At 46.4% G+C, this 26,383-nt stretch overlaps 1 protein-coding gene across 2 annotated transcripts in view; it reads right to left on the bottom strand.

Annotated features, from left to right (window-relative positions):
* Positions 1-12,810: 12,810 nt before the first annotated feature.
* Positions 12,811-26,383, bottom strand: part of CHI3L2 (chitinase 3 like 2) — a 51,183-nt gene continuing 37,610 nt past the window's right edge. The window contains exons 3-13 of one of the 2 annotated variants that reach the window (XM_057737745.1): positions 25,190-26,346; positions 24,486-24,687; positions 24,136-24,192; positions 20,050-20,200; positions 19,384-19,508; positions 18,807-18,936; positions 17,354-17,536; positions 16,711-16,871; positions 14,745-14,861; positions 13,821-13,960; positions 12,811-13,268 (exon numbers count right to left, since the gene is read on the bottom strand). In XM_057737745.1, the coding sequence (XP_057593728.1) occupies positions 16,854-16,871; positions 17,354-17,536; positions 18,807-18,936; positions 19,384-19,508; positions 20,050-20,200; positions 24,136-24,192; positions 24,486-24,687; positions 25,190-25,460 (1,137 nt within the window). In that variant the 5' untranslated portion in view covers positions 25,461-26,346 and the 3' untranslated portion in view covers positions 12,811-13,268; positions 13,821-13,960; positions 14,745-14,861; positions 16,711-16,853. Of the gene's footprint in view, positions 13,269-13,820; positions 13,961-14,744; positions 14,862-16,710; positions 17,537-18,806; positions 18,937-19,383; positions 19,509-20,049; positions 20,201-24,135; positions 24,193-24,454; positions 24,688-25,189; positions 26,347-26,383 lie in introns of both variants that reach the window. The other variant, XM_057737678.1, reaches the window with a different exon arrangement.

The following is a 26,383-nucleotide window of genomic DNA, read 5'->3' as shown; positions in this document are numbered from 1 at the left end:
GGCTGTCTGCATGGTTTCCTGGCCCCTTCTGCTTTCTGCACTTGCCCTGGCTCTTGGGTCTGGGGCAAAATTGTGCACTGAGACCTATTGTAATTCTGCTCCTCACTTCAGGGACTGGGCAAGCTGGACCCCTTCAGTGTTCTCCTTCTCTCATCCCTCTCCTCATCACCTAACTTTGCCATCCCTCCCTTCTTTTGTCTTCTCTGCTCCACAAAGTTCCTAAAGGCTGCAGCTGGGCAGACAGGGACAGGAACAAGGTGTTTGTGGTCTTCTCTCTACCCAGGTTCTGGAATGTTCTCCAGGAGCTCCTGGAACAGCTCTACAAGGAGAACCCTCAGGAATAGTGATGGGCCTTTCTCACTCAGGGGCTGTCCCCTAACGGCCACACGAGTCTCTCTTTCTGGGTACCAAATGCCAGTGCCCTGTGTTAGGACAGGTGGAAGATCTGACGGAGACTTTCTCTGAGGCCAGGCTGGGAGGAGCTCTGGACAGTCTTTTCTTCCTCCTTAACCATGTCTAGTTTGTTACCTCATGGCTGGTAGGTGGTGCATCACTACTTACCGGGAGTGGAGACACCAAGTGCGGACTTGAGGGCATGCGTGAGAGGGTATTTGCCTTGTCCACATAAAGTGCCGTGAAGTCATCCAAGCCAGTGTTCCAGACCATGGCACCCCCAAACCTGATCTTCAGCAGCTACTCAACCTGTGGGAGAGAATCAGGGGGACTGTGGGGTGTCCTTGCACAAGCGCAGGGAGTGACACCAGCGGGATGACAGGGAAGGCCATGATCCAGTCATGGAGAGAAGGGAATGGGAGAGTGGCTTTTCCTCAGAGACTCTGAGGGACTCATGACATATCTGTAGACAAGGAGAGATTTTAGGATTACCAAGTCAGGGAGAATGAGTGCCTCCCTCCTCTCTGTGATGGCCAACTACCTTCCCAGAAACCTTGTCTGAGTCGGAGTTTGGGTAGGTTTTGGTGTCAAAATGCATACAGGGCCTTTCACCTGGCAAGTGTCTGGGCAGAGAGACAGGGCTCCTGATGGGGAGGTATAGAGTGAAAGGTTTAGGGGCTGCTAAACAGTAACCACCCAGACATGAGCGTGTAAAGACCGGTGGGCAGAAGCCTAATGGCCCCAAGGATCTCTTGCTTCCTGATTTTGGTTCCTCCTGTATGAAGTTACTGTAATCAGGAGAGAAGTAAAGGAGAGGAAGAAACTCTGATCTACACCATGGTCCTTGGAGTGGGAAGAGCACCTGCCTCAGAAGCAAAGCAGAGCAGGGAAGGGGGCCAAAGGGGAGTCTCCAGGAGTGGGCTGGGGGCCGGGGATGCGAAGGCACAGGAGCTGAAGGAAGGAAGGAACCAGCTGCACCTGCTGGGGAGCAGGGGGGCTGTTCCAACCTCCACCAGGCTCAGCAGCTGGGCCACCATCTCCCTGGAGACCTCAGGGCCATCCTGGGTCTTGCCTTACCTCTCTTAGGTGTTTTCTTGTAATTCAAAGGCACTTGGAGGGCAGGTTCCCTACTTCTCCCAACTGTGCAGAAGGAAGGGTGTGGAGGGCCATACCCTGAGGGTGAAGCCTTGGAGTTGGCATATCCAATCCACTGATTCCCCTTGTAGGCCTAGGGTACTTCCTGGGGGGCGTTCCACACCTTGGTGCCTCCTTTCAAGAAGGAGCAGACCTGGGGCAGGAGGAGCAATCACGGCTCAGAAGCATCTGGCTCTGCTTGGCCCACGTCTCCCTCCTCCCTCCCTTTCTTTTCTGGAATACACTCCCCTCCCCACCCCACCCCTCTTTGCTAGAATAAGAGCTCATGGTTCCAGTTTCACCCCAGCTCCGCTGCTTTCTCTCCTCTTGGTTGCACAGTGGAAAGGGCACTGGCTGGGAAGACAACACCTGCATCCCAGTCCTGGGTCTGCCAATACTCATCTGTGAGACAAGGGACAGGGCAACTTCTTTGTGCCTTGTGCCCCAGTTTCCCTTTGAAAGGAGTTTACCTGTTCCTCTTATTTGAAGGAATTTTTGCCACAAAAGAGCTAAGACCCAACACGGGGGTGATAACACAGGATGGTTAGGGTCTGAGATTCTGGAGTTGGACAGCTTAAGTTTGAATCTTAGCTCTGCCACTTGCTAGTTCTGTGACCTTCAGCAAATTTCTTAATCCTTCTGTGCCCCCGTGTCTTCCTGTGTAAGAGGATAAAATTGGAACCTCACTGTAGTGAGGGTTAAATAGGATGGTATATAAAAATCACTGAGAACAGAGCCTGGCTATCCATTTGGACTCAGTAAATGTTAACCACTACTAGTATGAAAGAGGCACATTTACTGTAAAAGGTTAAATTTAAGATATTTTATCAACAGTTCACTCTCCCCTTCCCTCCCTACCACATATACTCAGAGCAGGCAACATTGGAGTACCCTGCGTTAGAAATCAGAGCATAAATTCTCTCTCTTTGGAAGTATCTTTGATCCTTCAGAACAGAGAGTGAATCTCCCTGGTCCTCCTGGCCCTCTAGGACATTATCTCAAAGTAGGCAAGACTCCCAGGCTCCTGAGTGTAGGGCCCAGCAGTCACAGGGCCAGAGGTGGGGACATCCGGGCTGTGGTTGGCAGGGTTAGTGAGAGTGAAGGTACTGACATCAGCCCCAAAGCCCACCATCAGCTTCTCGGTGGGGACACCTTGATTCTTCCAGTAGCTCACTGCATAATCCTAGCGGCAAGGTAAGGAAGATATTACTGAGAAGCAGCTGGGCACGTGCGCAGAGGCCTGTGGAACAGCCAACCTTTTCCTGGTCACTTCAGACATAGCCTGCAGTCCAGACCCTCCCACATCCCAGCCGCATAGAAAGGAAAGAAATACCCTCCCCACGGAACTGGGTGTTAGAGGCGCCCACGGTCAAGAGGTACAGTACTTAGGTAGCAGGGCCCAGTGTCAACTGAGAATGAAATGTTCCATTATCCTCCTTCCTCTCATACTGGACTTGGCATTTGGGATGTGACTGGAGTTCAGCTATGTATCCTCTTGTTTTCCCAACTGGCAAGATAAGGCAGCTCAGAATTGTTTGAGCATGGGGTATGGCCTGGGAGATTATCCCATGCCAATTTTTAAATCTCTGGTTGAATTTTACACTGAAATCACATCTAGCCAATTTATACAGATACTAATCATTAAGAAGATTTATTATTATAGCTGACTATACCATACAAGTTAGGAAGATAAATCTTATGGGTTAGGGATAAAGCAGAAGGGAGGTGAGGAAGATTAGAGGCAAGGTAGATCATGAAATGTGCTGCTAGCATCAAAGACAATGATAGTTAAATTATTTTTCCAGTGTTTGGGATTATCCCAAGCCACTATTCTGCTTCCTTTGGTGTGAAAGATAAATGGGTACAATTAATCATAGGGACAAGGAAGTAGGCAGCATGAACTGGGCTAAAAAAGATCACCATTTCATCTTGTCCATTAAACCTCCTCAGTCTCCCTTTCAGTCCTTGGCCAGGGATCCCATGACAGGCTTTGAAAATGCCCATCATAACTGGCTGTCCTGAATCCTCACTCACCACATTGAAGTATTAGTAGTCTCCCTTGTCATTGGGTCCGGCAAACAGGGGGCTGTCCCCTCCTGTGAAGCCATCCCAGGAGCCCCTGAGATCACAGGTCATCACGTTGATAAGGTCCATGTACTTTGGGTTGTTGGGGGTAGCATACAAGAGAAGAAAAATGATCCAGGGGAAATCATGCTCTCTGCCACTCTCCCCCTAAAGCTCCTAGTCTTTACTGAAAGCGTTGTTTGTAATCATGTCATGAGGGAATATGCTTTATTGCTCTATATTCCATTCTCCCTCATCTTTATTTGAAAAATTGATATATAGAAGGCACACAATCCATAATCAATATCTGGCTGCACTCAGACCTTCAGGTCTTGTAGAAGTTTGAAATTCAGCCAAACTTTTCCAAATAGCCTTTTACCATTGAGAATCTTGGCTGGCCTCCCGTGTCTCTCTGTCAGGCTTTGGGGTCATCTTTTTCTTTTGGGACAGAGCCTTCTCTCTCCAGGGTTCCTGAGCATTGGCCAATCTATGGGGCAGGTCTCAGGGTTACTTAGCTCTGAACTTGGGCTCCTGGGCTTAGGGCTTACTTACTTTGACATCTCAAGGATCTGGTAGGCAGTTTCAATGGTACCTTTGCCAGCTGACACAGCAGCAGAAATCAGCAACCTAGGCTTGTTGCTGTGGGTGGCTTCATGCTCAAAAGCTTCATACACTTCCTGTGTAACAGGGGATGCTGGACTCAGGCTGCAAGGACCAATGAGCATTTGACGAGGTCATGATGCTTATAAAGAAAGCTGAGGACTTCCTAAGTGGCACCGTGGTTAAGAATCTGCCTGCCAATGCAGGGGACACGGGTTCAATCCCTGCTCCAAGAAGATCCCACATGCCAAGGAGCAACTAAGCCCGTGAGCCACAACTATTGATCCCTTGTGCCACAACTATTGATCCCCTGTGCCACAATTACTGAAGCCCGCATGCCTAGAGCCCGTGCTCTGCAAGAGAAGTCACAGCAATGAGAAGCCCACGCACCACAACTAAGAGTAGCTGCCGCTCACCACAACTAGAGAAAGCCTGTGTGCAGCAACGAAGACCCAACACAGCCAATTAATTAATTAATTAATTAATTTAAAAAAGAAAGCTGAAAAATGTTCAGCTTAGAGTTCTTTGCTTACAGCGAGTTGTTTTGTCTCCCCAAAACTCATATTGGGGGAAAGCTTGTAATCTTCTAAGAGTTAAATATGAAAATGAACAAATAATGTCCAGAGCGGAAAAATAAAAAAAGAAAGCTTATATATGGGAAAAAAATGGCTCCTAGCTCTACAGACTACATGTGATTAAATCTAATAATTGGAAAAATCAATCATCGGGGAAGAGGAAATAAGAATAACAAAGCAATCATTGGTGCTCAACCAAGCTGCCCAGGGGAGAGGACGCTCTGGACCAACAACTTGATGTCTGGTCCTGTGGCAGGAGTTCCCCTTCCCTGGAGGCATCTGCATCCACTTACCAGAGCAAGGGGCCATCGGACACCTCAGTCTGTAAGCACCTCACTTTGCCCTACATGCTGCCCGCCAAGGAAGGACCTGTTTGAGGACTATTTAACTTCCCATAGCTGTGCCTAGAACATGAATATTTCAGACTCCTTGGCAGATTTCTTACTGTAAATAAATTAACTTTCATGCTCCCCTACACTAGTCTCTATAACTTGGCCCTACAAGTTTTCCCTGAGAGAAAAATCTGATCTTACACTAAAGAAATCAGGTTTTGAGCCAGAAGGGCTGAGATTCACACCCTCAGTTGTATTCAGCCTGTCTCAGAACTCCTCATCATAGGGAGGTCTTCTCCCCAGTCCATTGAAGACCAGATCCTATGTTCTTTGGACACAAGGAAGGTGAATCACCTTCAACAGGACAGTGAAGAGCTGTTTGGTGTCAGCTGGGCTGCCAGGATATTCCCAATCAATGTCCAGCCCATCAAAGCTGTACTTCCCCAGAAACCTTATGGCTGACTGGATGAAGCTCTCGTGGTTCTCAGCAGTGGCCACCATGTTGGAGAATCTGGAGTCAACAAACCATTATGATCTTAGCGGCGGTGATAGGCTTTGGCATGGACTCTCTCAAAGGCAGGATTCCCTTATGGGGCACTTGGGGTGGGGTGGGGGGACACAGGAGGAAACAACAGTGGCCTCAGCTCCCGGGTCCTCTGCCTTGTCACTTAGCCTCCTATTTGTCCAGATGCATATTCAGTTACTCAGGCGTTTGTTTGACATTTGGTAGTGTTGGGGAATAGTGGTGAATACAATAGAGGTTCTGCCCTGCAGAAGCTCCTATAGAGGAAGGTATAAACAAGTAGACAGGCAGCTAAAATACAGCGTGGTAAGAGCTATGATAAAGGGAGGACAGACTTCAAAGAGAGCTCTGACCGGAAAGTTATGGGATATCTAAGCTAATACCTGAAGCCAGAGGCCACCCGCTTCAGAGAATCTCAGAGCCCTTGGAGTTTGGTAGAGACTGAGTAGTCTGGGAGTGATTCCACCGTGAGTACCAAGTCTTACCCCTGGGTTCCAAAGTTCCAGCCACTAACAGATAGCAGGGTTTTCAGATCTGTGTTGCTGGAGATAGAAAGATCCCAATGTAAATGATATAAAGATCTCCACAGGTAAGGAGATGTCACCTGCTGGTCAGTCTCTCCACCCTCGTATCCCCCACCTGAGCAGCCCCAGGCCTGCCCCATTACCGGTCTCTGATCTCACATCGGGAACAGAGCTCTCTGTAGGAGCAAGCTACTCTCTTACTCTGGGTACCCCTAGGACACAGTATAAATACTCATTGAACAGGTTCTTGCTCCTGGCCCTGACAGTGGACTGGTGATCCTGGTTCAGAAGGAAGCTTCAGGGGCAGACAAGGCAGGGCATCCTAGGGAGGATGGAAGAACCTAAAAGCAGACCCTTAGCACAGATGGTAGGGGGGCTGGAGATGCTGGGATACACAAGGCAAGAAAGCTGAAAGTCGGAGACTCTTAAAGGAAAGAACAAGGAACAGAGGCAGTAGAAGTGTCTACTGTTTACTGAGTGCCTACCAAATGCCAGGCACTTTACATGCATTGCTTCTGTCACCCTTACAATCCCAGTAGGCAGGAACTATTAATCTCCTTTTGCCCTTTAAGTGATATTCAGAGAATTTAAGCAATTTGTTCCAGATTACCCAGCTACCAAGGTTGGCAGAGCCAGGATTCAAACCTAACTCCTCTATTCCATGGTGTCTCCCAGCAGGCACCCAGGTCCTGTGAGTTTGATCTTAAAACCTACCTGCTGGATTGCCAACTGGACCAAAGTGTCAATTAACCTATCTGATACACTGATCAGGCATTCCTGGGTTCTGCCATTTATTGGTTCCGTGGGCTAGGGAAATCTTTTAACCTCTCTATGATACAATTTCCTCAAGCTTAAAATGCCTTTTAAAACATTAATGTGCCTGGGCTTCCCTGGTGGCACAGTGGTTAAGAACCTGCCTGCTAACACAAGGGACACGGGTTCGATCCCTGGTCCGGGAAGATCCCACTTGCCGTGCAGCAACTAAGCCCATGAGCCACAACTATTGAGCCCACATGCCACAACTACTGGAGCCACGTACCTAGAGCCCTGCTCTGCAATGAGAAGCCTGCACACCGCAACTAGAGAAAACCCATGCACAGCAACGAGGACCCAATGCAGCCAATAAATAAATAAATAAATAAAACAGAGTGTAACTAAAACATTTTTAAAAACTTTAATATGCCCAATTCCTAGTGTTTGTTGCGAGGGTTACATAAATAATAAATGAAAAGTATTTAGCATAATGTCTGGCTCACCCAATTCATTGATAGTTACCCAATAAATATGCTAAGTGTTTAATTGGCACAAGAACCATCTTAGGTTAAATTGGTAGCTAGCTCATAGGTTGGTGTGGGGCTGTGCTGCAACCTGCCAAACTGCAGGGGACCATATTCATAATGAATCCCTTATGGGTGGCACCTCATGGGACACGTAGCATTCAACGCGGAGGATCTGCTGAGAAGATAATCCAGACAAATGACAGCAGCCCGCCTCCCCTGGGGAGAATGATTCTGATGGCTCTGCCAGTGAGGCACAAGGGTGACTGCAAGTAGGAGTCAAAGACTAGGCATTCTGGCGTTGGTGTCTCTAAGGACTTCTGAAGGGCCCATGTGAACACCTCCAACCCAGCCCAGAGCCCAAGCCTAGAACTCACTAGTGCTTGAGGCATAGAGGGTATCGTCACTCCACTTGGTGGCTGTGAGCTGGTTGTTGGTCATGCCAGCAAAAGCATAGATGATGTGTGTGCAGAGACAAGGGTCCATATTCTCGGGCACGTAGCAGGTAATCCCAGGGTGGAACTGGCTCCAATTGGTGAAGTAACAGACAATTTTGGTTGCTTTGCCTGGAATGGCAGAGAAATAAGAGGTGGCCCCTGCCCTGACTAATATCCCTGTCCCCAGGGCACCCTAGCACTACCCATCCTCACGTGGGGCACTTACCCAGCTGCAGCAGGAGGGCCAGCCCTAAGGAAGAAAAGAGACCTTGGTCAGAGCGTAGCAGGGTCATTCCTTCCCTGGCTGACCTGGGACAGCACTTGGAGTAAACAGAGAAGGGGAGCTGGGGCCTGGTACCCCCTCTGCTCTATAAATCCCTTCCCAATGGACCCCTGCGTGATGCTTTTAGGGAAGGTGGCTAAAGTAGGAGCTACCTGGAAGCTCAGATGATAGTGAGCAGCTTGGGAACCAGGAAGACTTGTTGCTATTCGTTCGACCAACTCATAAGTACTGGTTTCTGAAGACAAAAAGAAAAAGTAGACAAGCTCCCTGCCCCTGGAGAATTCAGAGCCTGGTGGGGAAGTCAAACCTGTAAGCACAATCAAACGTCAGTGCAATGCAGTGAGACGTGATAAAATTGAGATATGCACAAGGTATTATAGAAAACAAGTCAGGGAAGACCTCCCAAGAGAAGTGACATTTGCACTGGGTGCTCTGTTCTCCTTCTAGGCTCCTTTGGGATTTGTGCTTTCTTATCCCTATCACAGAACGTTTCACACTGAAACACGAATTGTCTATGAGTCTGCCCACAAGACTGTGAACTCCCTGAGGGTAGGGACTGTGCTTACACCGCTGAATCCCCACTACCAGCCCAGTGCCTGGCACGTGGTCAACTCTCTATGCATACGAGTTGAATGAAGAGAAGGCAATGAGAGGAGCCAAGGTATGGTTTTACCTTTGGCACTGATAGCAACCCCAGGATATACGCTTAGTCTGACTAAAACCCCAGGTGTGGGTGGCACTGCTGGCTACGGTCCAGGTGACAGACACCGCCTGCTTAGAGGCCTGCTAGGTGGGTGTTCAAGGTCTCCTGAAAGATGCTGATCAGACCCTTGGGAACTTCTAACCCAGACCCTTTTAAGGGCAATCTGGGCTCACAAAGGATACAGGAATGGACCACAGGCTCCCATATAAGTATGATGGGCTGATGGCCCTCCCAGGGCTATTTTCCCACAGCCTCCCCGATCCTTCCCAGGCCTGTGACTCCGTTGGCCTCTAGTCACTGACTGCCAAGCACTTGAGGCATTAAATAACTGGAATTGGCGCAGACTTGAAAATAATAGTAACAGCTAACATTCATTCAGCACATGCAATATGCCAGGTGATTAATTCATTTAATCCTCAGATCAACACTTTGAGGCAGATTATTGTCATCCCTTTTACAGATTGGGGACACAGATTTAAGGGAACTTGAGTAAACTGCCTAAGGTCACACCGGGAAGAAGTAGAGCTGAGACCCAAGCAGAGACAGCCTGCCTCTGGGACCTGGGTTCTCCTGCTCCACTGCCCTTCACCCACACTACTGAGGCAGGCTAATAACAAAAGCAGGGAAGGAAGAGGCAAACAGAAGAGAATGCAAGCCTCAGGGAATACGTAACTCATGGCCTCTTTCACAAAGATCCTGCCATAAACAGCCCAGACATCTGAGGCAAGGAGATAAGGGAAAACCTAACTTCTGCACTCTGGCCTCTGTACCTTGCCCCTGCCTAGATAAACATAGCTATAGGCTCCCAAAAAAGCACGGGAACTGGTTTATAAAAGGGGGAACTTTTCTTTGTTTCGGGGCTCAGTCTTTGGATGTGAATCCACTGGGCCTGTACCGGTACAATAAACATTGCTTCCTGTATTGCCAGCCTCGGTGTCCTGCCTACCTCTACCGATTCCTTCAACACTACCTCATACAACCCTCACGTATGGTTCCTCTTTGGCAGAGGACTCTTAGCCTTAAAAGATCTCCTTAAAGGAGTTGTCTTGGGGGGTGGGGGCAGAGGCTGATCAGGGTCCCTCTCAAATCTCAGCTAAACAAAAGGCCCTAATCTCCTTAATCTTCTCCTGGATATTTGCAAAGCAAATGGTTCTCTCCTCAGAGCAGACGTGAGAAAGGAATCCATAGAGTTGAGGGCTTGGAGCCCAAGATGCAGACCTTTGATGGACTCTCAGGCTGCCTGTGAGGCCAAGGCTGATGTGTTGGGCAGCTGCCCATGATAATCAAAGTGCCCAGGAGCATGAACAGTGGTTTTGCCGTGTCACGTACTAGCCCAAATTCTTTGCAAATGTTATCTTACTCACCCCTCATGTCTCCTGAGGCAGGCACGCTTATCCCCATTTTACAGAGAAGACTGGGGCACAGAGAAGGTAAGCAACTTGGCCAAAGCCACACAGTAAGTTAATGACAAAGCCAGTATGTGAATCCAGGCAGTCTGACTCCAGACTGTGCTGTTAAATATTTCACTCTTCTGCTTCTGAGAATGCAATAACCTGAGGAAGTAAAGGACTGAGCCAGAGTTAGAAAACCAGAGAGGTGCCCCAAGCAACACCTACCTTATAGTAAGAAGATCCGAGCTCTGGGGCAGCACTTAGGGGGACTTGGGGACTAAGTTCCCCTAGTCTCCAGCAGTGCTTGCCACCCCTGTACCTCTGACGTTTTCTCAGTCATAAAGGAATAAATCCCCTGGTAGTCCCACTCTCACTCTCTTTCGGATCATGTAGCCACCTCTAAGCCCCTCCTCTGCAGAAATTCTGGTGCTGAGGCAGAAGATAGATGGGCTCCAGGCGAGGCATTTACAACTAGCCTCCTGTTTATATTTCTTGAGGAAGGAGGCAGGTGGTCTCTAGGCTAGATATTTACAACCAGCCTCCTGTTTCCACTTCGGGATGGAAATAACAACAGGAACAGGGTAAACAGCTGGACTTTGCCTGCCGTGGCCACTTTACGATAACAGTTACGGTGGGCACGAGAAAGGCTAACCCTGTTTGAGTAAAAGATCAAGAAATCACATATTTCCCCTCCTTGGGGCAAGGGAGACACTGCACATGCACAGATAGGCTCCTTAGGGGTCAAAAAGGAGGGGCGCCACCCCAGAATAGGTGATGCCAAAGCCCCCCATAGGCTTCGGGGCTAGAATTCATCTTGGAAAAAACTTGCGCACACATGTTGCGGAGTGTCCTAGGACATGTCAGGCGTGAAAAAAGAAACCAGATAACTGGCCAAAGGTAAACAAAGACCCGGAAGAACTGCCCTATATAGATGATTTAACCGCCTCTTTACCTCTTTACTGTGCTCCTCCTCATTAGGGAGGATGCCCACACCCTTTCTCTCCAGGTGTGTATCTTTGCCTTGCTTCTGTCTTAACTAAGCAAACTGTTTCTCTGTGTGCTCTCCTGCTTGTTGTACTGTGTCTCTAATAATAAATTTTGTACCTGGTTTTACAGTTTTTGCCTCCTTGAGAAATTCATTTTTTAATGGGGGGCAAGGGCCAGGGAAATTTTGCTTCTAGCCTCTAGCCCTGGGTGGTCTAGTGGCTAGGATTCCTGGGTTTTTCATCCAGGTTCCCCAGGTTCAATTCCTGGGCAGGGAACTAAGATCTTGCTTCAAGCCACTGCCTACTGGCTTTCTCTCCAAGATTAGTGCTGCCACCCCTTAGATATATGACCTTAGATTCCCTGAGCCCGAGTCAGCTCATCTGCAAATTGGGCTTATATGCCTCTTTTATAAGCCATGAGGATTAAATATGCACATGAAAGTGTCGTTCAAAGTTTAGGATAAGGGACGTTCCGGGCGGTCCAGTAGTTAAGACTCTGCGCTTCCACTGCAGGGGACATAGGTCGGTCCCTGGTTGGGGAAATAAGATCCCGCATGCTGCGCAGGCAAAAGAAATTTAAAAAGAAAAGAAAGTTTAGGATAAAAATTGTTTTTCAATAAGGAAAGGATTGAGACAGTAGTGGGAGAATGTGGAGAATCCTGAAATTAGGGTGTCTGAACTCAGAAACAGTCTTAGATTTCAAGCAGCCTGAGTCCCTGTTTTGGGCACCATGCTTTAGAGGAAGAATTGCAAACTTTTCCATAAAGGCCAAATAGTAATATTTTAGGCTTTGTAGGCTGTTCTGATCTGTTGCAACTACTTGACCCTACCACTGTAGAGAGAAAGCAGCCACAGACAACATGTAAACAAATTGGGCACAGCTGTGTTCCCATAAAATTTGATTTACAAAAACAAGCAGTGAGTTAGATTTGACCCATCGGCCACAATTTTCTACCCCCTGCTTTTGATGGCTCCATTCTGGTCCTCTTCCAGCTGCACCGGCACCATGAGATGAGGAGACTGCAGGGCTAAGGGCACATCCACCTGAAGCCCACATCCCTGCTCTTTTAAATCCTAATCCAGATACCCAGGATTCCTGCCCAAATAGCCCAAACAGCCTGTGCCCACTTTCAGGGCCTGCACAGCCCTTTTTCCTGGTCCCATCATCCTGAGTGTGGACCACATGTGAGGCTAGTATGAACACACTTGCTAGAGGTGCGGGGGTGGGGGGGATTTAGACGAAACTTGGATATAAAGTGTGTTATGTGAGGTCCCTGCCGTGTGAGATGGGGCTAGAGATGGGAAGAGAAGGGGGTTGCCCAGCTGGGAAACAAGGACACAAGCTGCTGCATTCTGGTGCAGAATTCTGAGAATTCTAAATTCAAACCTGGTCTTTTAGGTCATTGTGAAATCATATTTGGTAAGAGTATAAATCATATTTTAATATTTGGCTCTTTTAAATATTTAGAGATATGATAGGCAGGCCTCCATTTGTACCCTAGTCCTGGGCCCCACAAATGGTGAGACAGGACAGCCTTATACCAGAAGGTCAAAGGTTGCACAAATGAGGCCACACTGATTGGAGCAAATGGTTTTTTTACTGTGCTTCAGGACGACAAGTCAGCAGCTGCAGGAGAACAAAGCCAGGCCCAGTCTGAAGTCTGAGAGAAAGTCAAGGGGAGGCTTGGAGGAGAGACATCTGGAGAGCCTCTAAGAATCCCACCCAGGAATTCCTGCAGAGGGGGAGCAGGCAGCAAGGTCATCTTGCCTGCTCAGCTGTGAGTCAAGCCTGCAAACAGAAGAAAGACTATTTCAAAGCCCAAGTCAGCAAGCAGAGGCCTGAGTCAAGTAACTAAGCCATAGAAGTTCAGAGGTGGAAGGCTGCTGCCCAATCATATGGTCTAAGAGATTTTGAACTGTTCTGGGCCCTTCTCCAGGACAACATGGCCAATCCTCTCCAGTGGTCTGTCTGCAGTGACTCCCAGTCTCCTGCTCCTCCACTGCGATGGATGTCAGCACAGATGGCTGGTCAGCAATGGCTCTCACCTGCACAAGGAGATACGCATATTATTCACCTAGGGAACCTGGGGCCCAAGGATGTAGCCGTAGCCAAACCACCTGCTGTTAAGGCAATAGGGGGCTTGGTCATCAATAATGATCATGAGGTCTCCTGAATGTCTAGACTAAAGTAAGATCAACTGTGCGGATGGGGAGAGGGAGGGAGCATCAATAATGATAGAGACTGGATTTCTCAGCAGTGGGGGGCATAAAGTCAGATGTACTCTGATTTAGAAAATTAAAACAGGCTGATGATTTTGTGGAGTCAACGTTTATGCCCACTCCACATGAAAAGAAAGCCCTTAGCTCAAATTGTGCTCAATAAATGGTAACCAAATCATTATTGTTATATTTTTAAAAATCTATGGGAAGCCCACCAAAAGGACAGAACAAGCCTAACTGATAAGGAAACAAGGCAGAAGGTCCAAAGGAACGTAAGAATAGATCAGTCCAAATATATGAAGACGATCTCCCCCAGTCTCCTGTGTCCCACTCTGCCCAGTGCTCCACCCACGCCCAGCCTGCCCTGGACTCTGTTACCTTCCTAGGGAGCCAAGGCTTCTCTTGACAGCTTGAATAAGGGGATAGGAGCCCTGATTGCAGAATTTGCCGGTGAAGTCATCCAGGTCGAGAGACCAGATCATGGCCCCTCCCAGGTTTAGATTCTTTAGGAACTTAGCCTGAGGGAGGCACAGAATGGCATACAGAGGTTAAAAGAGATTCTTAAAGGTCCAAGGCCCAAGTCAGGTTCAGATAAGGGTTTGAGCTTAGTATGCAGCACTCAACTTACAGCCTATGGAGCCATGGACTCCCTGAAGGGAAAGGATGCTTAGGGAGGCTCATAAGATCACCCATTACTAACCACTTCTCATGGAATAACTGCACCCCAGGCCCAGTGTTCTTGGAGGCTCTGAAACGCTAGAGGCTCCAGGAGGAGTAGAAACTAGGAGGCCACTAGTAAGATTTCAGTGACAATTGGGTTGTCATTTACACGGATGCCTTTGTCCTGCTCTAAGCCTGGAAGGCAAACAAACGTCCTAGCAAGGTCTAAGAACTGGTAGGCTCAGAAATCTGGAGGCTCCTAGGGAGGTAATCCATGCGAAGGACTGAAGGGTTTGTCCTGAGGTGATCAATCAGGCAGGTAACTACTCTATACAGGCACCAATGTCTCCTTTGTGCCCTCTCCCTTCTCCTCGCTCCTCCCTTCTCTCCACTCCTCACATCTCCCCTGATTCTTAATTCTTCCTTGCATCCTTTCCACCTCTCCCACAGGTACCATAGGTGCTCACAGGTGTGACTTAGAGTCACGACTAGATTTGAGCCACAGAGGCCACTGGATCCCATCCTAGAATGCAGCCCCGGAGGCTTTGCTCCTTCCACACAGACAACTGAGGCACTGGGCCACACACCCCATTCCCCACCCACAGGAGTGTTCTGCTGTCCCAGAGCCTCTTGCCTACCTACCTTGGTCTCCACGCTCTGCACATCATCATAGCCCACCCACTGGTTCCCCTTGACCGCATAGGGAACCTGCTGGTCCTGGAGCCTTGTGATCTTGGCTCCTTGCAGGAACTGGCAGATCTGGCAGGAGGAGGAGGAGCAAGAGGGTTAGCAATGGGTTCTTCCTGAACTTTAGAAATAGAAGGGAAGGTAAGACACTAGGGTCTTGCGGACAATATCAAAATTTTCACTCCAGGGATCAATGAGAGAAATGACCAGATACAATATATAGAATGAATGGTCCGAGGTGAACATTTGGGAATTGTTTTTTTTTTCAGGCTTCATCAGGAGGAGCCACCAACAGCTAGAGGGCACACAGTACTTGAGTTCCACATCAGATCTCAGCACTGACCAGTAAAGCGTCCCATTTCTTCATTTGCAAAATGGAAGCAATTATAATTATGTCTCCTATATACCTACCTTACAATAGTGTTGTTAGGATCAAATGAATTAACGTGTGTTAGGAGAAGAACAACTTTGAAGGCAGTAAAGCGCTTTACAAATACACAGCGTTACGATGACCATCGCCATCACCCCCCACCCTGTAGGTTATCCCCATTTCAACCCCGCGGCTCTCCGTCTGCCCTCTCCCCTTCTCAACGTGCCTGTGCTGGGACCCCCACGTCCATCATCAGCTATTTCCTCTTTCTGTTGGCATAAGAAAAAACTACTAAAAGAGATAAATCTGCAGGGAAAAAAACGCATTTTAAGGTCACGTAGAAAACTCATTTTGGATTTTGTTTACTTTTTTTAGATTATTTACACTCATGTTTGCCTCAGTGACGGTGGAAAATGGTAAGTTGCATATTTAAGCAAATACCAGTTTGTCAGGGTTATAATGATCTAGGGTGATAAACTGAACAATCAAATTAAATTTTCCGTGAAATAGGGGAGTGTGTCTCCAGTGGTCGTACTAAAATCCTACCAGCAGATTCTGAGCACCGACCTCTCTTATCCCTCATATTGAGTGATTCAGTGAGGACTTTCATGGTGACGCATGCCTGTTTCCCCTTGCCAACTGAACTGATGGTGCCTCAGTCACTCCCCTGTGTGAGATGAGAGGGAAAATTGAACATTAAACTCACTGAGTACCTCAGTGGATGCCAAGTCCCTCAGTGAGGGTTCATAGCATGTTCACACCAGTGATGAGAGGCTAGGCTAGGACACTAAGGGGAAACCAAGATGTAGGATATTATCCTTTCCTTACCTGATCCAACTTCTTCCCATCCTTCAAGGCCCAGTGTGTATCTCTTTTCTTCTCTAGAGCCTTCCCCTGTCACCACCCATCTCAGAACTCATGACCTTCCACATTGGCCACTTAATCACATCTCGTTTTGCAATACCTACATAATTTTATTAACTATTATTGTTATCTCGGGTTATTTTTTTAAGTTTCTTTTTTTTTTTTTCTTTTTTTTTTTGGCTGAACTGCAGAGCATGTAGGATCTTACTTCCCCAACTAGAGATTGAGCCTGGACTCTCAGCAGTGAAAGTGTGGAGTACTAACCACTGGACTGCCACAGAATTCCCCATAGTAATCTTGTTTTTAAACTCTTATTTAACTAGTTATATTTGTATTCTACATTCTTTCCACCTTGACAGTAAGCTCTTTGAGACAAGGATGAAGAATTACTTATTTCTAACTCTCACAGTACCCAGTCTTTGCGATACGGGAGTGTCCCAACAGTTTCTGTTGGCTGAGTTATCATTTGATTTTCAGTGCTTTCTATACATTAAAAAAAAATTTTTTTTTTCACATTGGGGGCAGAAAGAAATGACGGTCTAATCAGCCAAACACCTTTGATTATTATTTCTGTGATGTTGTCTGTCTGACTTCCAGACAGGATCTGATATATTTGACCATTTCTCTCTTCTTGAAACACCCTCTTCTCTAAGGTCTTTGGCACAGAACAGTACGGGTTCTACCTACCTTCTGTTGATCTTGTCAGTTTCCTTCATGTGCTCCTCTTCCTCTGCCTATCCCTTAGGTGCAGGAGGTCCTTGGGTTTTGTCACTTCTCATGCTTTGGCTTCAAATGCCATCTTTATGCTGATGATTTTAGAGTCTACATCTCTAGCACAGACTGGCCCCCTGTGATCCAAACACATATACCTAACCATTCACTTTTTATCTATATGTCCACAGGTATTTGGATGTTCCACTTGCTCCTCAAAATCAGAATGTCCAAAACTGATCTCATGATTGGGACCAGTGCCCTCTCCGCTTCTTCCTCTCTTCCCCAACTCAGCAAAACTGGCATTACCATCCACTTAGTTGCCCAAGTCAAAAACCTAGGACAGTCTCCCTTTTTCAGTCTCCCATACCTGCTCCACTCATCCCCATTCCTCACCAGTTCCACTTCCTCTCCAGATTTCAGCTAATGTCACTTCCTCCAGGAAGCATTCCCTAACCCCCTCCCAAGTCAGAGGGAGGAGCTTCTCTTACATACTCCAATAGTACTCCACACTTCCTTTTCCAGCACTCAGGATGTGTTACTTTATTATTGTCAGGTTGAAGCTGAAAACTCTATCCAGAGATGGGGGCAGCTGAGGGCACAAGAAGGTTCCAGGTACCTCATAATAAGCCAGGAGGCCTGACGACTTGGTGATGGGGCCAGCAGCTCCAGGAGCAGAGGCAGGGGCTCCCAAGGTGGTTTCTGCAGAGGCCAGTGTAAAGGAACGTCCATACATGGGGATGCCCATGACTATCTTCTCTGCAGGCATCCCCTTGTTTATCCAGTATCCCACAGCATATTCCTAGAAACAGAAGATAGACTGAGGCACAGTGTGTATGGGAAAGAAAGGTGTCAGGCTTTTCTGAGCCTACAGCCCAAATTCACAGAAGTGACTCCTTGACTCCTTTTCTACTTCAGTGACCATGGAGGGTCCCACCAGAACCAGAGTGCTTATTCTAATGCACTTAATGCTCTTCAGCACTAAGAGACCAATTCAGCTTTTTCTAATCATGAAAGAAAACTGAACAATTCATCACAAAAGAAATCAGATAAGTAACCTAGAAAACATGAAATCAAGGTTGTCCCCATCTTTCTTTCCCCTTTGAGTCAATTGCCTATGGAGTTTGTCTAACTACAGCTAGTTGTGTTACTGATGAAGGTGGGGGCGGGGGGTGGGTGGGGAGGTGGCCATCAGACCCTAGTCTGTGGGGCCTCACAATGACATCAGATGCAAGAGGCTAGGTAAGAGGTCAGAGGCTAGTTTGGGCCTTGCTGCCCTCTAGAACAGAATAAGGGGTTAGAGAAAATGAGGATATGTCTCCTTATCCTTAAAGATAGTCAATAGAGAGGAAGGAATGAAGGGGACTTGATGTGACTCAATCATATGGAGTTCTAGAAAACCTCAGAATACCCAGCTTTGGACTGACCCCTTTTGCAATTTTAAATACGAAGGCCTGGAAATATGCAGCCCAGACAACATTTTTTCACGCCCGATTTTAAGAATACACATCTACGTATATGTACCACCACAACAAAATTGTTTTGTTAATGACATTTTTCCCTTGGATTTTTCATTTTCCACTTTTTAGGACCTGCACATCAGCATGACCTTGAATAGGCAATTAATTTGCCAGATTTCCATTTCTTCACCTGTGAAGTGAGAGTAATGCTTCCTGACCAGCCAACCTCAAAGGACTATTTTGAAGATCAAATTAAATAGGACATGTAGACAGATACAGGGAAATACCAAGTCCTGTACATCCACGTGGGCACCAGGAAATGTATCATGGATGGAGAATTAAGAGAAGACTTGGGGCGGTGGCTGACACCTTGGGCCAGGGACAAAGCTTAGGACACTTCAACTACGAAGTCCTCTGACATTTTCCGGGTGACATTTTACTATACCTGGTCAAGACATTTTTCCTGTTCTCACCAGCTTCCAGGGTTACCTGAGTTGTTCTTGGCAGCTCAGCCCTTCCTCAGTTCAAGACAGAAGTAACTCTGGCCAAGCTGCACTGTCCTCAGCTTGCCCCACAACCAATGCCCCACCACCCTTCCTCCCTATGACTCACCACATTGTAGTAGGAACTTGCTCTTCTGTCCAGCCGCCCCTTTCTCAGGGGGCTATTGTGGCCAGTGACAAGGGGCTTTTCCCAAGACCCATGGAAGTCAAAGGACATGAGGTTGATGAAATCCAGTTCCCTAGATTGCCAAAAGCAAAGGAAAAGATTCTGTCATGAGCAGAGGTGGAAGCAACTACAGTTGACCCTTGAACGGTGCAGGTTTGAATTACACAGTCCACTTATACAAGGGCATTTTTAAACAGTAAATACTATGGTACTATATGGTCTGTGGTTGGCTGAATCCATAGATGTGGAGGAACCATGGAAACAAAGGGCTGACTGTAAATTACACGTGAGTTAACCTCGCTTTGTTCAAGGGTCAACTGTATATATATTTTCGCTTAGTGCTTTGGATGCTGTTAGAAGGATTGAAATTAGCCATAAAGGACAAGTTTCTGCCTGGATGACATGGTTAGGATAGTGACCTTCATGCTCACCCTCTTCCCTTCATCCCTCAGACATACGCATCACTTGCACCAGCTAGGCTGGAGGCAGAGAGATGGAGGGGGTCCTGCAATGTACTCACTTTGCCAATTTCTTGATCTGATAGCTGTTGTCAATTATCTGCCTCCCTGCGGAAACTGCTGCAGTCAAGAGAAGCCTTTCTTTGGTGGATTTTACAAAGTCCTGCTGAAAGGCTTTTGCTAACTCCTATGAAAAAAAAAAAAAAAAACCCACAAGAGATCAGCTCTCCCTCCCAGAGGACAGCACTAAGGTTCTTGCCTGATAGGACGTTTCTAGAACCTCATTAGATGGAAAGATCAAACCTTTTCTCCCCATTCCCACATGGGGATGCCTCCTGCCTTGTGCTCAGGAAATCTCCATATTAGGCAGGAGGATCCCCATTCTCATTGTCCCCAAGAACAACTATCTGGGTTTCCTCCTAATAGATTCTCTAATCTGTCTGATAGAACTTCTGTGAGACTCTCACAGTGCTCAGGAGATTCTATAGCCCCATAATCTTTTACATGGGTGCAGCTTTGTTTCGGTGATGTTTATTGTGAAAGGAGGCTCTGTTCTTTGATGTTGTCCTTGCCATAAACAAGGACCTAGGGCTTTTCCTCCATCAGTGGGTGCTTCTGGAAGGAAGGGACTGTCTTCCAGCCAGAACCAATCTCTTCCTTTTTTTCTCCTGGTGTGGCCCTGGGTTCCACTTGTTAACGCACTGAGGGTACCATGAGGTTTGTCTTACACGAATCAGCACCGTGAAACGAGTGTTGTCTTTCACATCTGGGTAGATCCAGCTTATGTCCAGCCCATCAAAGTTATGGTTCCTCAGAAACAGGATTACAGAGTTGATAAATTCCAAGCGTGAGGTAGAAGAATCCACCATGGGGTGGAACCTGGGTAGATGCAATACAGTTGTTTCTTGGAAAGAGGAAGTGATAGCCATTGCACAGCATATTTTTCACAGAAATCTTGAAATAGTCTTCCCTTACCCAATATTTTCTCACCATTTATCTATCTTTTGAAACAAATGGGGAGAGGAAGGATTGTTGGGCCAGAAAACTGATTGGGTTGGGTGGTGGAAGATTGGGTTCTCTGCAGACCTTTCTGCAGGGTCATGGAGCTGCCTTTGACAAAGATGTTCCTTGACTAAACTTTAGCCAGACTCCTCTGAACCCTCTCCTCAACTAGAGTTTGACCTTGGACTTCTGTGCCTATCTTTGCAGAGTCCAGTTTTAGCAAGAATCCTAAGTCAGTTTAGTGAGAATCCCCCACCCTTGATACCAGATCATCTTCAGTATCTGATCAAATTCCTCATCCCCTACCATCCCCCAGGTGATATCTGATCATCCTGGCCTGCCTTCAGCAAAAGTTCTGTTGAGTCAGTTTAGTAACAATCTCCCTACCTCTAACCTTTCCTCTTAGTAATTTTCCACCCACTGACCTCCACCCCCAACCTGCTCCTTGGCTATAAATCCCCACTTGCCTCTGCTGTACCCAGAATTGAGCCCAGTCCTATACTGAGGTCTCCTTTCCCCTATTACAATACTTCCTGAATAAAATCTATTTTTACCTCTTTAATTACTGTCCAGCTCTGGTTTTCTTTAATATCTTACATCCTTGAAAAAGCAGTTTGCAGTGTGGTGGGCTTAGGGTCGGGAGATCTGGGTTCAACTCCCAGGTCAGAGTCCTTTCTAGTGGCCTCTTTTTTTTACTAACCAGCTCTCTGGCTTCAATCTTGCCCTCTCTAAATTGGGATTGAAGATACTGATCCTGACTGATCTATCCCAAAGTGATCACATTTTGGAAAGCTTCATAAAAGCAGAGATGAACTTCATAGGGACTTCACATTCCCCAAACAAGCAACCCAGTCTCAAATAAGCAACCTAGATCTCCCCAGTCTCAGAGTTTCTGGTAAAAAGCCAGGAGGACCGTGAAAGCAGCAGTCCCTCAAGGACTTTCATCTGAACTAAAATTCTTAAGCCAGGAAGTTGATTCTTAACTGCCCACACAGAGGGCACCAGTAGTATTTAAAATCCAAAGCTGTAGACAAGATATTGGTATTTTCCAGATGACATATCCTTTGACTTGTATCACTTCCCACTTCTCGCAACACCTCGCATCCCCAAACAGATTTCGAGACTCAAATTCATTTGTCTCAATTAATATTAAATTGAGGATTTGGTTCCTGCATGTCTCTCAGCAGCACAGTGGAGGAGATCGCAAAACCTGGCCTATTATCTGAAAAACATGGTTGACATAGGTTTGTGACTTTTTTCTTATATTTCAGACGTGCTCACAGTGATTAGAAGAAAAGCAAGGGATACCCATTTTAGAGAGAAGTTGCAAGTGATGCTCTAGGCAGAAGCCTCCAATTTTAGGAAAGACAACAATTCCATAGAAATTTAGAAGCAAGTCAGTACATTACACATTTTTAAGTACTGCTGCATAGCACCTGACTCAAAGCCTGGCATTTACCTAATAATAATGACAACGTTAATACATAACAGTAGTTATTGCAATCACTGGGCCCTTATTGCACATCAGCACTAACTACACAGTTTGCTTGCACGCTTGCATTGCCTGCCCTCACAACTTCATCTTTAGGTTGATTCTGTTATTTTCCTCATTCTGTAGTTTTTTTTTTTTAATTGAAGCATAGAGACATTAAAGAAATTGCCTAAAGTCAAACAACTTGCATATAGCTTGTATATAGCTAAAGAGAAATCCAAACCAAATATGTTTATCTCCAAAGTCCTACTTTTAACCACTAAACTAATATACAATAAGTACTCAATAAATTATTGATTGAATAAATGAATGCATGCATGTAAGAATGAATGAACGCATGTAAGAATGAATGAATGAAGATATTTCTAATTGAATCAAAGCTAAACAAGTATTAGGAATGAGAGAGAATTTGGGAATCAGAAGGATAGTTGTCATGAAAACCCACTAATAATTGAAAGGAGTTCATGGTGAGATTAATGCAGAACCAAATAAATTAGGTAGGTTGATCTTTTTGCTTTCTGTGTATAGAAATTTTGTTGCTAAGTGTTTTACAAGTTTTGAACTGGTAGAGTCTTTAGAAGTTAATTAGGTCAGTTCTCTTATTTCATAGATGAAAATATTCAGTATAAAAGAAGGAGAAGAGAAAGAAAGGAGACTTCCCCGGTTGCACAGTGGTTAAGAATCTGCCTGCCAATGCAGGGGACAGGGGTTCGATCCTTGGGGCGGGAAGATCCCATATGCTGCGGAGCAACTAAGCCCGTGTGCCGCAACTACTGAGCCTGCACGCCGAAACTACTGAAGCCCACGTGCCTAGAGCCTAGGCTCCACAACAAGAGAAGCCACAGCAATGAGAAGCCTGAGCACTGCAATGAAGTGTAGACCCTGCTCGCCGCGACTAGAGAAAGCCTTCACGCAGCAACGAAGACACAACTCAGCCAAAAAATAAATAATAAATAAATAATAAAAAGAAAAAGGAAGAAAAAGTTGACATTTACTGGACATTACTAAGTCAGGCACATGACACATGTTACCTCATTTGAAATCTTTGCACGCATCTTATGAAGTAAATATTGTGATATACATTTTACAGATGGGTAAACTGGGCTCAGAGAGGTATGTTAACTTTTCCTAGGTCACTCATCTATGTAAGTCTTCTAATGCTACTTCTTTCCTCTGCTTGCTCCAGCTGTAAAGATTACTGACCAGATGCATGAGAAAGATGTCTCATCAGACTTCTCATGAAAGCTGAAAGCCTCTGCTGACTGAGATTAAGATCTCTGGACTTTTTCAAATGTTGGCACTTTTAAAAAAATTAAAGCACTCGAGGTTTGGGAGGGGGCGGGGGGTGAAGGGGAAGATGAGACGAAGTGAGAGAGTAGCACAGACATATATATACTACTAACTGTAAAATAGATAGCCAGTGGGAAGTTGTTGTATAACAAAGGGAGTTCAACTCGAGGATGGAAGAAGCCTTAGAGGACTGGGATGGGGAGGATGGGGGGGACTCGAGGGAGGGAGGGAATACGGGGATATGTGTATAAAAACAGATGATTGAACTTGGTGTACCCCCCAAAAAATTATAAATAAATAAATAAAATTTAAAAAATAAAAAATGAAAAAAAATTAAAGCAGAAGAAATTCAAAATTAGATTAACTGTATTTGAAGATTGCAAAAAGGTGCCTTTCTTCCCTACATATTTGTATTTATTTAGCTCTTGATGCAAATGCAGTATCATTTTCCAGTGAATAGGAATTATAATTTATAGCATATGTCTCATATTAATAGCTATTTTGTTTTTAAGCAAAACAGACCCAATTGCCCCTATGCTGCTTTGCACTTCCAGGCCATCTGGCTGTACAACCATTACCCAGGAAATCGTGGTCCACTGACTGCTGCTGGTCAAGGACTTGGTTTTAAGTGGAAATCACCCACCTGACCCACCCTCACGGTGCAAAGTCAAACCCTCAAAACCCTTAAACCCTTAAAAAAATTACATTTCCCAACTAAAACCATCTCCCTGTAGTCCATCAGGTAGAAAACCTTCATGTAAATAATTGAGCGTTTACTGAAGACTGCTTCCAGCTCAGTTTCTCCCAGGCCTTAGCTTGTGTTAAGCTCCTGCAGAGTTCCTCCCAAGACGCCAGAAGACATAGTGCTAGGCCTCAACTTTGGACAAAACTCAGATCAGTTTTGCCATCGAACCCAAGGGAGAACCTTTCTAAAGCCTAATCCAATGTCTCTTTTTAAGAGGAGGGAAAGCAGTGATGATTAGAAATTACATAGCAGAAGGAACAAAAAATAGAGAGATTGTGGTCTTACCCTTTGGAACCAAACAGATACCCTCCAATGCACAAGAGAATTTTCAGTTTGGGATTCCTGGAGTAGAAGAATAAACTGGTTACTTCTTTACTGGCTGCCAGGGAAAAGTCTGCCTGAAGAGTTAGGGCTAGAACATGAATAAGTGGACCCTAGCTGCTTAGCAGCTAAGTTCAGTGAAGGGATGGGGCACAGGGGAGAAAAACAGGGAGGATCAGGATTATAGCCAAGGAAATACACATGAAGAAACGCACAAATGAATGCATGGAGCTAGAAGGCTTTAGGCCCAGTTTAGAACTATCTTCTCTCCCGCAAAACCTACCCTGGATGCTCCCTACTCCCATCTGACTGACTTGGTTTTGAGACTGTTGATGGCCTGGTAAAGCATTGCGTCATTCTTGTCCTTGATGATGATCTTGTTGTTACTGATGCTGGCAAATGAGTAGATGAGGTGAGAACATAGGAAGGGGTCAATGCTCTCAAGGGTAAACTTTCCTGGTTCCTGCCTCTCCCGTGACCAGCTGTTAAAGTAGCAAACCAGTTTGTAGGCAGAACCTGGAGTAGAGGAAAGAGAGCCAATGGGGAACCAGAATGCCACAAGTTTCTCCCCAAAATGCCATTACCTCCTTTGCTTATTCAGCCAGAGCCTCTGAGGGTCATTCATCCTGGGCCCCCAGTGCTATCTCTTGAGCATCCAGACCCAAATTAAGAGACACATAGAGAGACAGAGATATTGTCCATATGGAAGACATCCACAGAGCACTGAGATTCAATGCGGATGGGTGGATGAAAGACAGTGATAGCGGATAAAAAGAGTGATGATACACACAACATTTAACTGGGTGAGAGAGCGACAGAGAGAGAGGCTCAAAAGATAGAAGCAAGACCATGGATGCACAAGGAGACACACAGAACAAAAACTCAGAGTCATCAATATGTTAGTGTCAGAACCTGGCAGAGTCATCAAGAGAAAAAGAATGAAGCAGAGACCTACACCAAACATCAGAAAGGACACAGCTCAGGGGACCCAGGCAGCAGTGACTCATTGACTACTTACCTTCCTGAAGAAGCAGCAAGACCACTAAACCTGTAAGAGGTAGGTGAGAAGGAAATCTGTTAAGCCAAACCTGGGTCTCTGTCTCAGACTGGCAGTGAGTGTGTGGGTGTGCCTCCGTGCAAGACATAACTACACCTCCCCTGGGTGCTCCAGCCACAGCTGCTGAGGTCTCTTTAAACAGCTGTGAGGTCCCCAGCTCTTGGGTGCCTTGTGGAGTCCACAGCCCTACAGGGAAACATTTTCCAGACTGGGATTTCATTTGCTCATTCATTTATCCAACAAAGTTAATTGAACTGCCTGCTCTGTGCCAAGTGTTGTCCTAGATACTGGGGAAGCTAAAGTGAAGCTGCTGCTGTCCCTGTATTCAAGGGGCTCACAGCCTAGTCTGGAATTGAATATACTTAAGGTGATCAAATAGTTTAGTGTCCAATGGGACACTTTGCAGAGTGAAAAGGAGCATTATTCATCATTTCCCAGGGTACCAGCTTGGATCAGAACTTTCTTGGGTGAATTGAGATAATAGTCACCCTGTGTGCAGACAACCAACTCTTAAAACAAGGCAAGGTGAATTGAGGAGTGTAAGCTGGCCCTGGTAGTGCTCTAAGCCTTCATGTTTGAGGTCATGTCCAGCCTCTTCTCCACAGAACACCTGGGAGGACTGGTGAGACCATTCTAACCTTAATTCACCCTCCTAAAGAGAAGGAAAGGGTGGGACCCTGGTTCAGGAAACCTCACCCAAAGGCAAGATTCCTTGAATTATGACCCCACCCTGGGGACATTGTCTGGGCTTACCCACTCTAGGACATTTGGGGGTTCTGAAAATGGAGAAAAGGGCAGTCTAAAATGAGATAAAACTTTGGATGATGGCAGCTGGGGCTGGTGCCTTCTCCACAGAGCCTGGGGCTGGGAAACTGGACTCAGGGGTTCTATCCTGCTGATTCATGACACTTTTAGGGAGCGGGTCCTCCACACACGCGCTAAGTGGGTAGGAGAATCCTGGTTGCCACATCTGCTGTCAGGTCGGCCTCCAGGCCCTTCTTCAAAGTGCCAGCTCCCTGTGGGCTGCTCCCCCAAGGGTCCAGAGCTGAGACCTTCAACAGGGAACTTAAAATGTTCTTGCCAATTCCAAGTGGGCAGGCATGGCTTGAGAGCATAGACTAGAAGAAAGAGGTAAGGACACAATGAAGTGGTTCC

This window comes from Hippopotamus amphibius, chromosome 1 (genome assembly GCF_030028045.1).
Source record: "Hippopotamus amphibius kiboko isolate mHipAmp2 chromosome 1, mHipAmp2.hap2, whole genome shotgun sequence".
In the NCBI taxonomy this organism is placed as follows: Eukaryota; Metazoa; Chordata; class Mammalia; order Artiodactyla; family Hippopotamidae; genus Hippopotamus; species Hippopotamus amphibius.
Note: the sequence above shows the minus strand (reverse complement) of the source record. Positions and strands in the feature narration are given on the sequence as shown.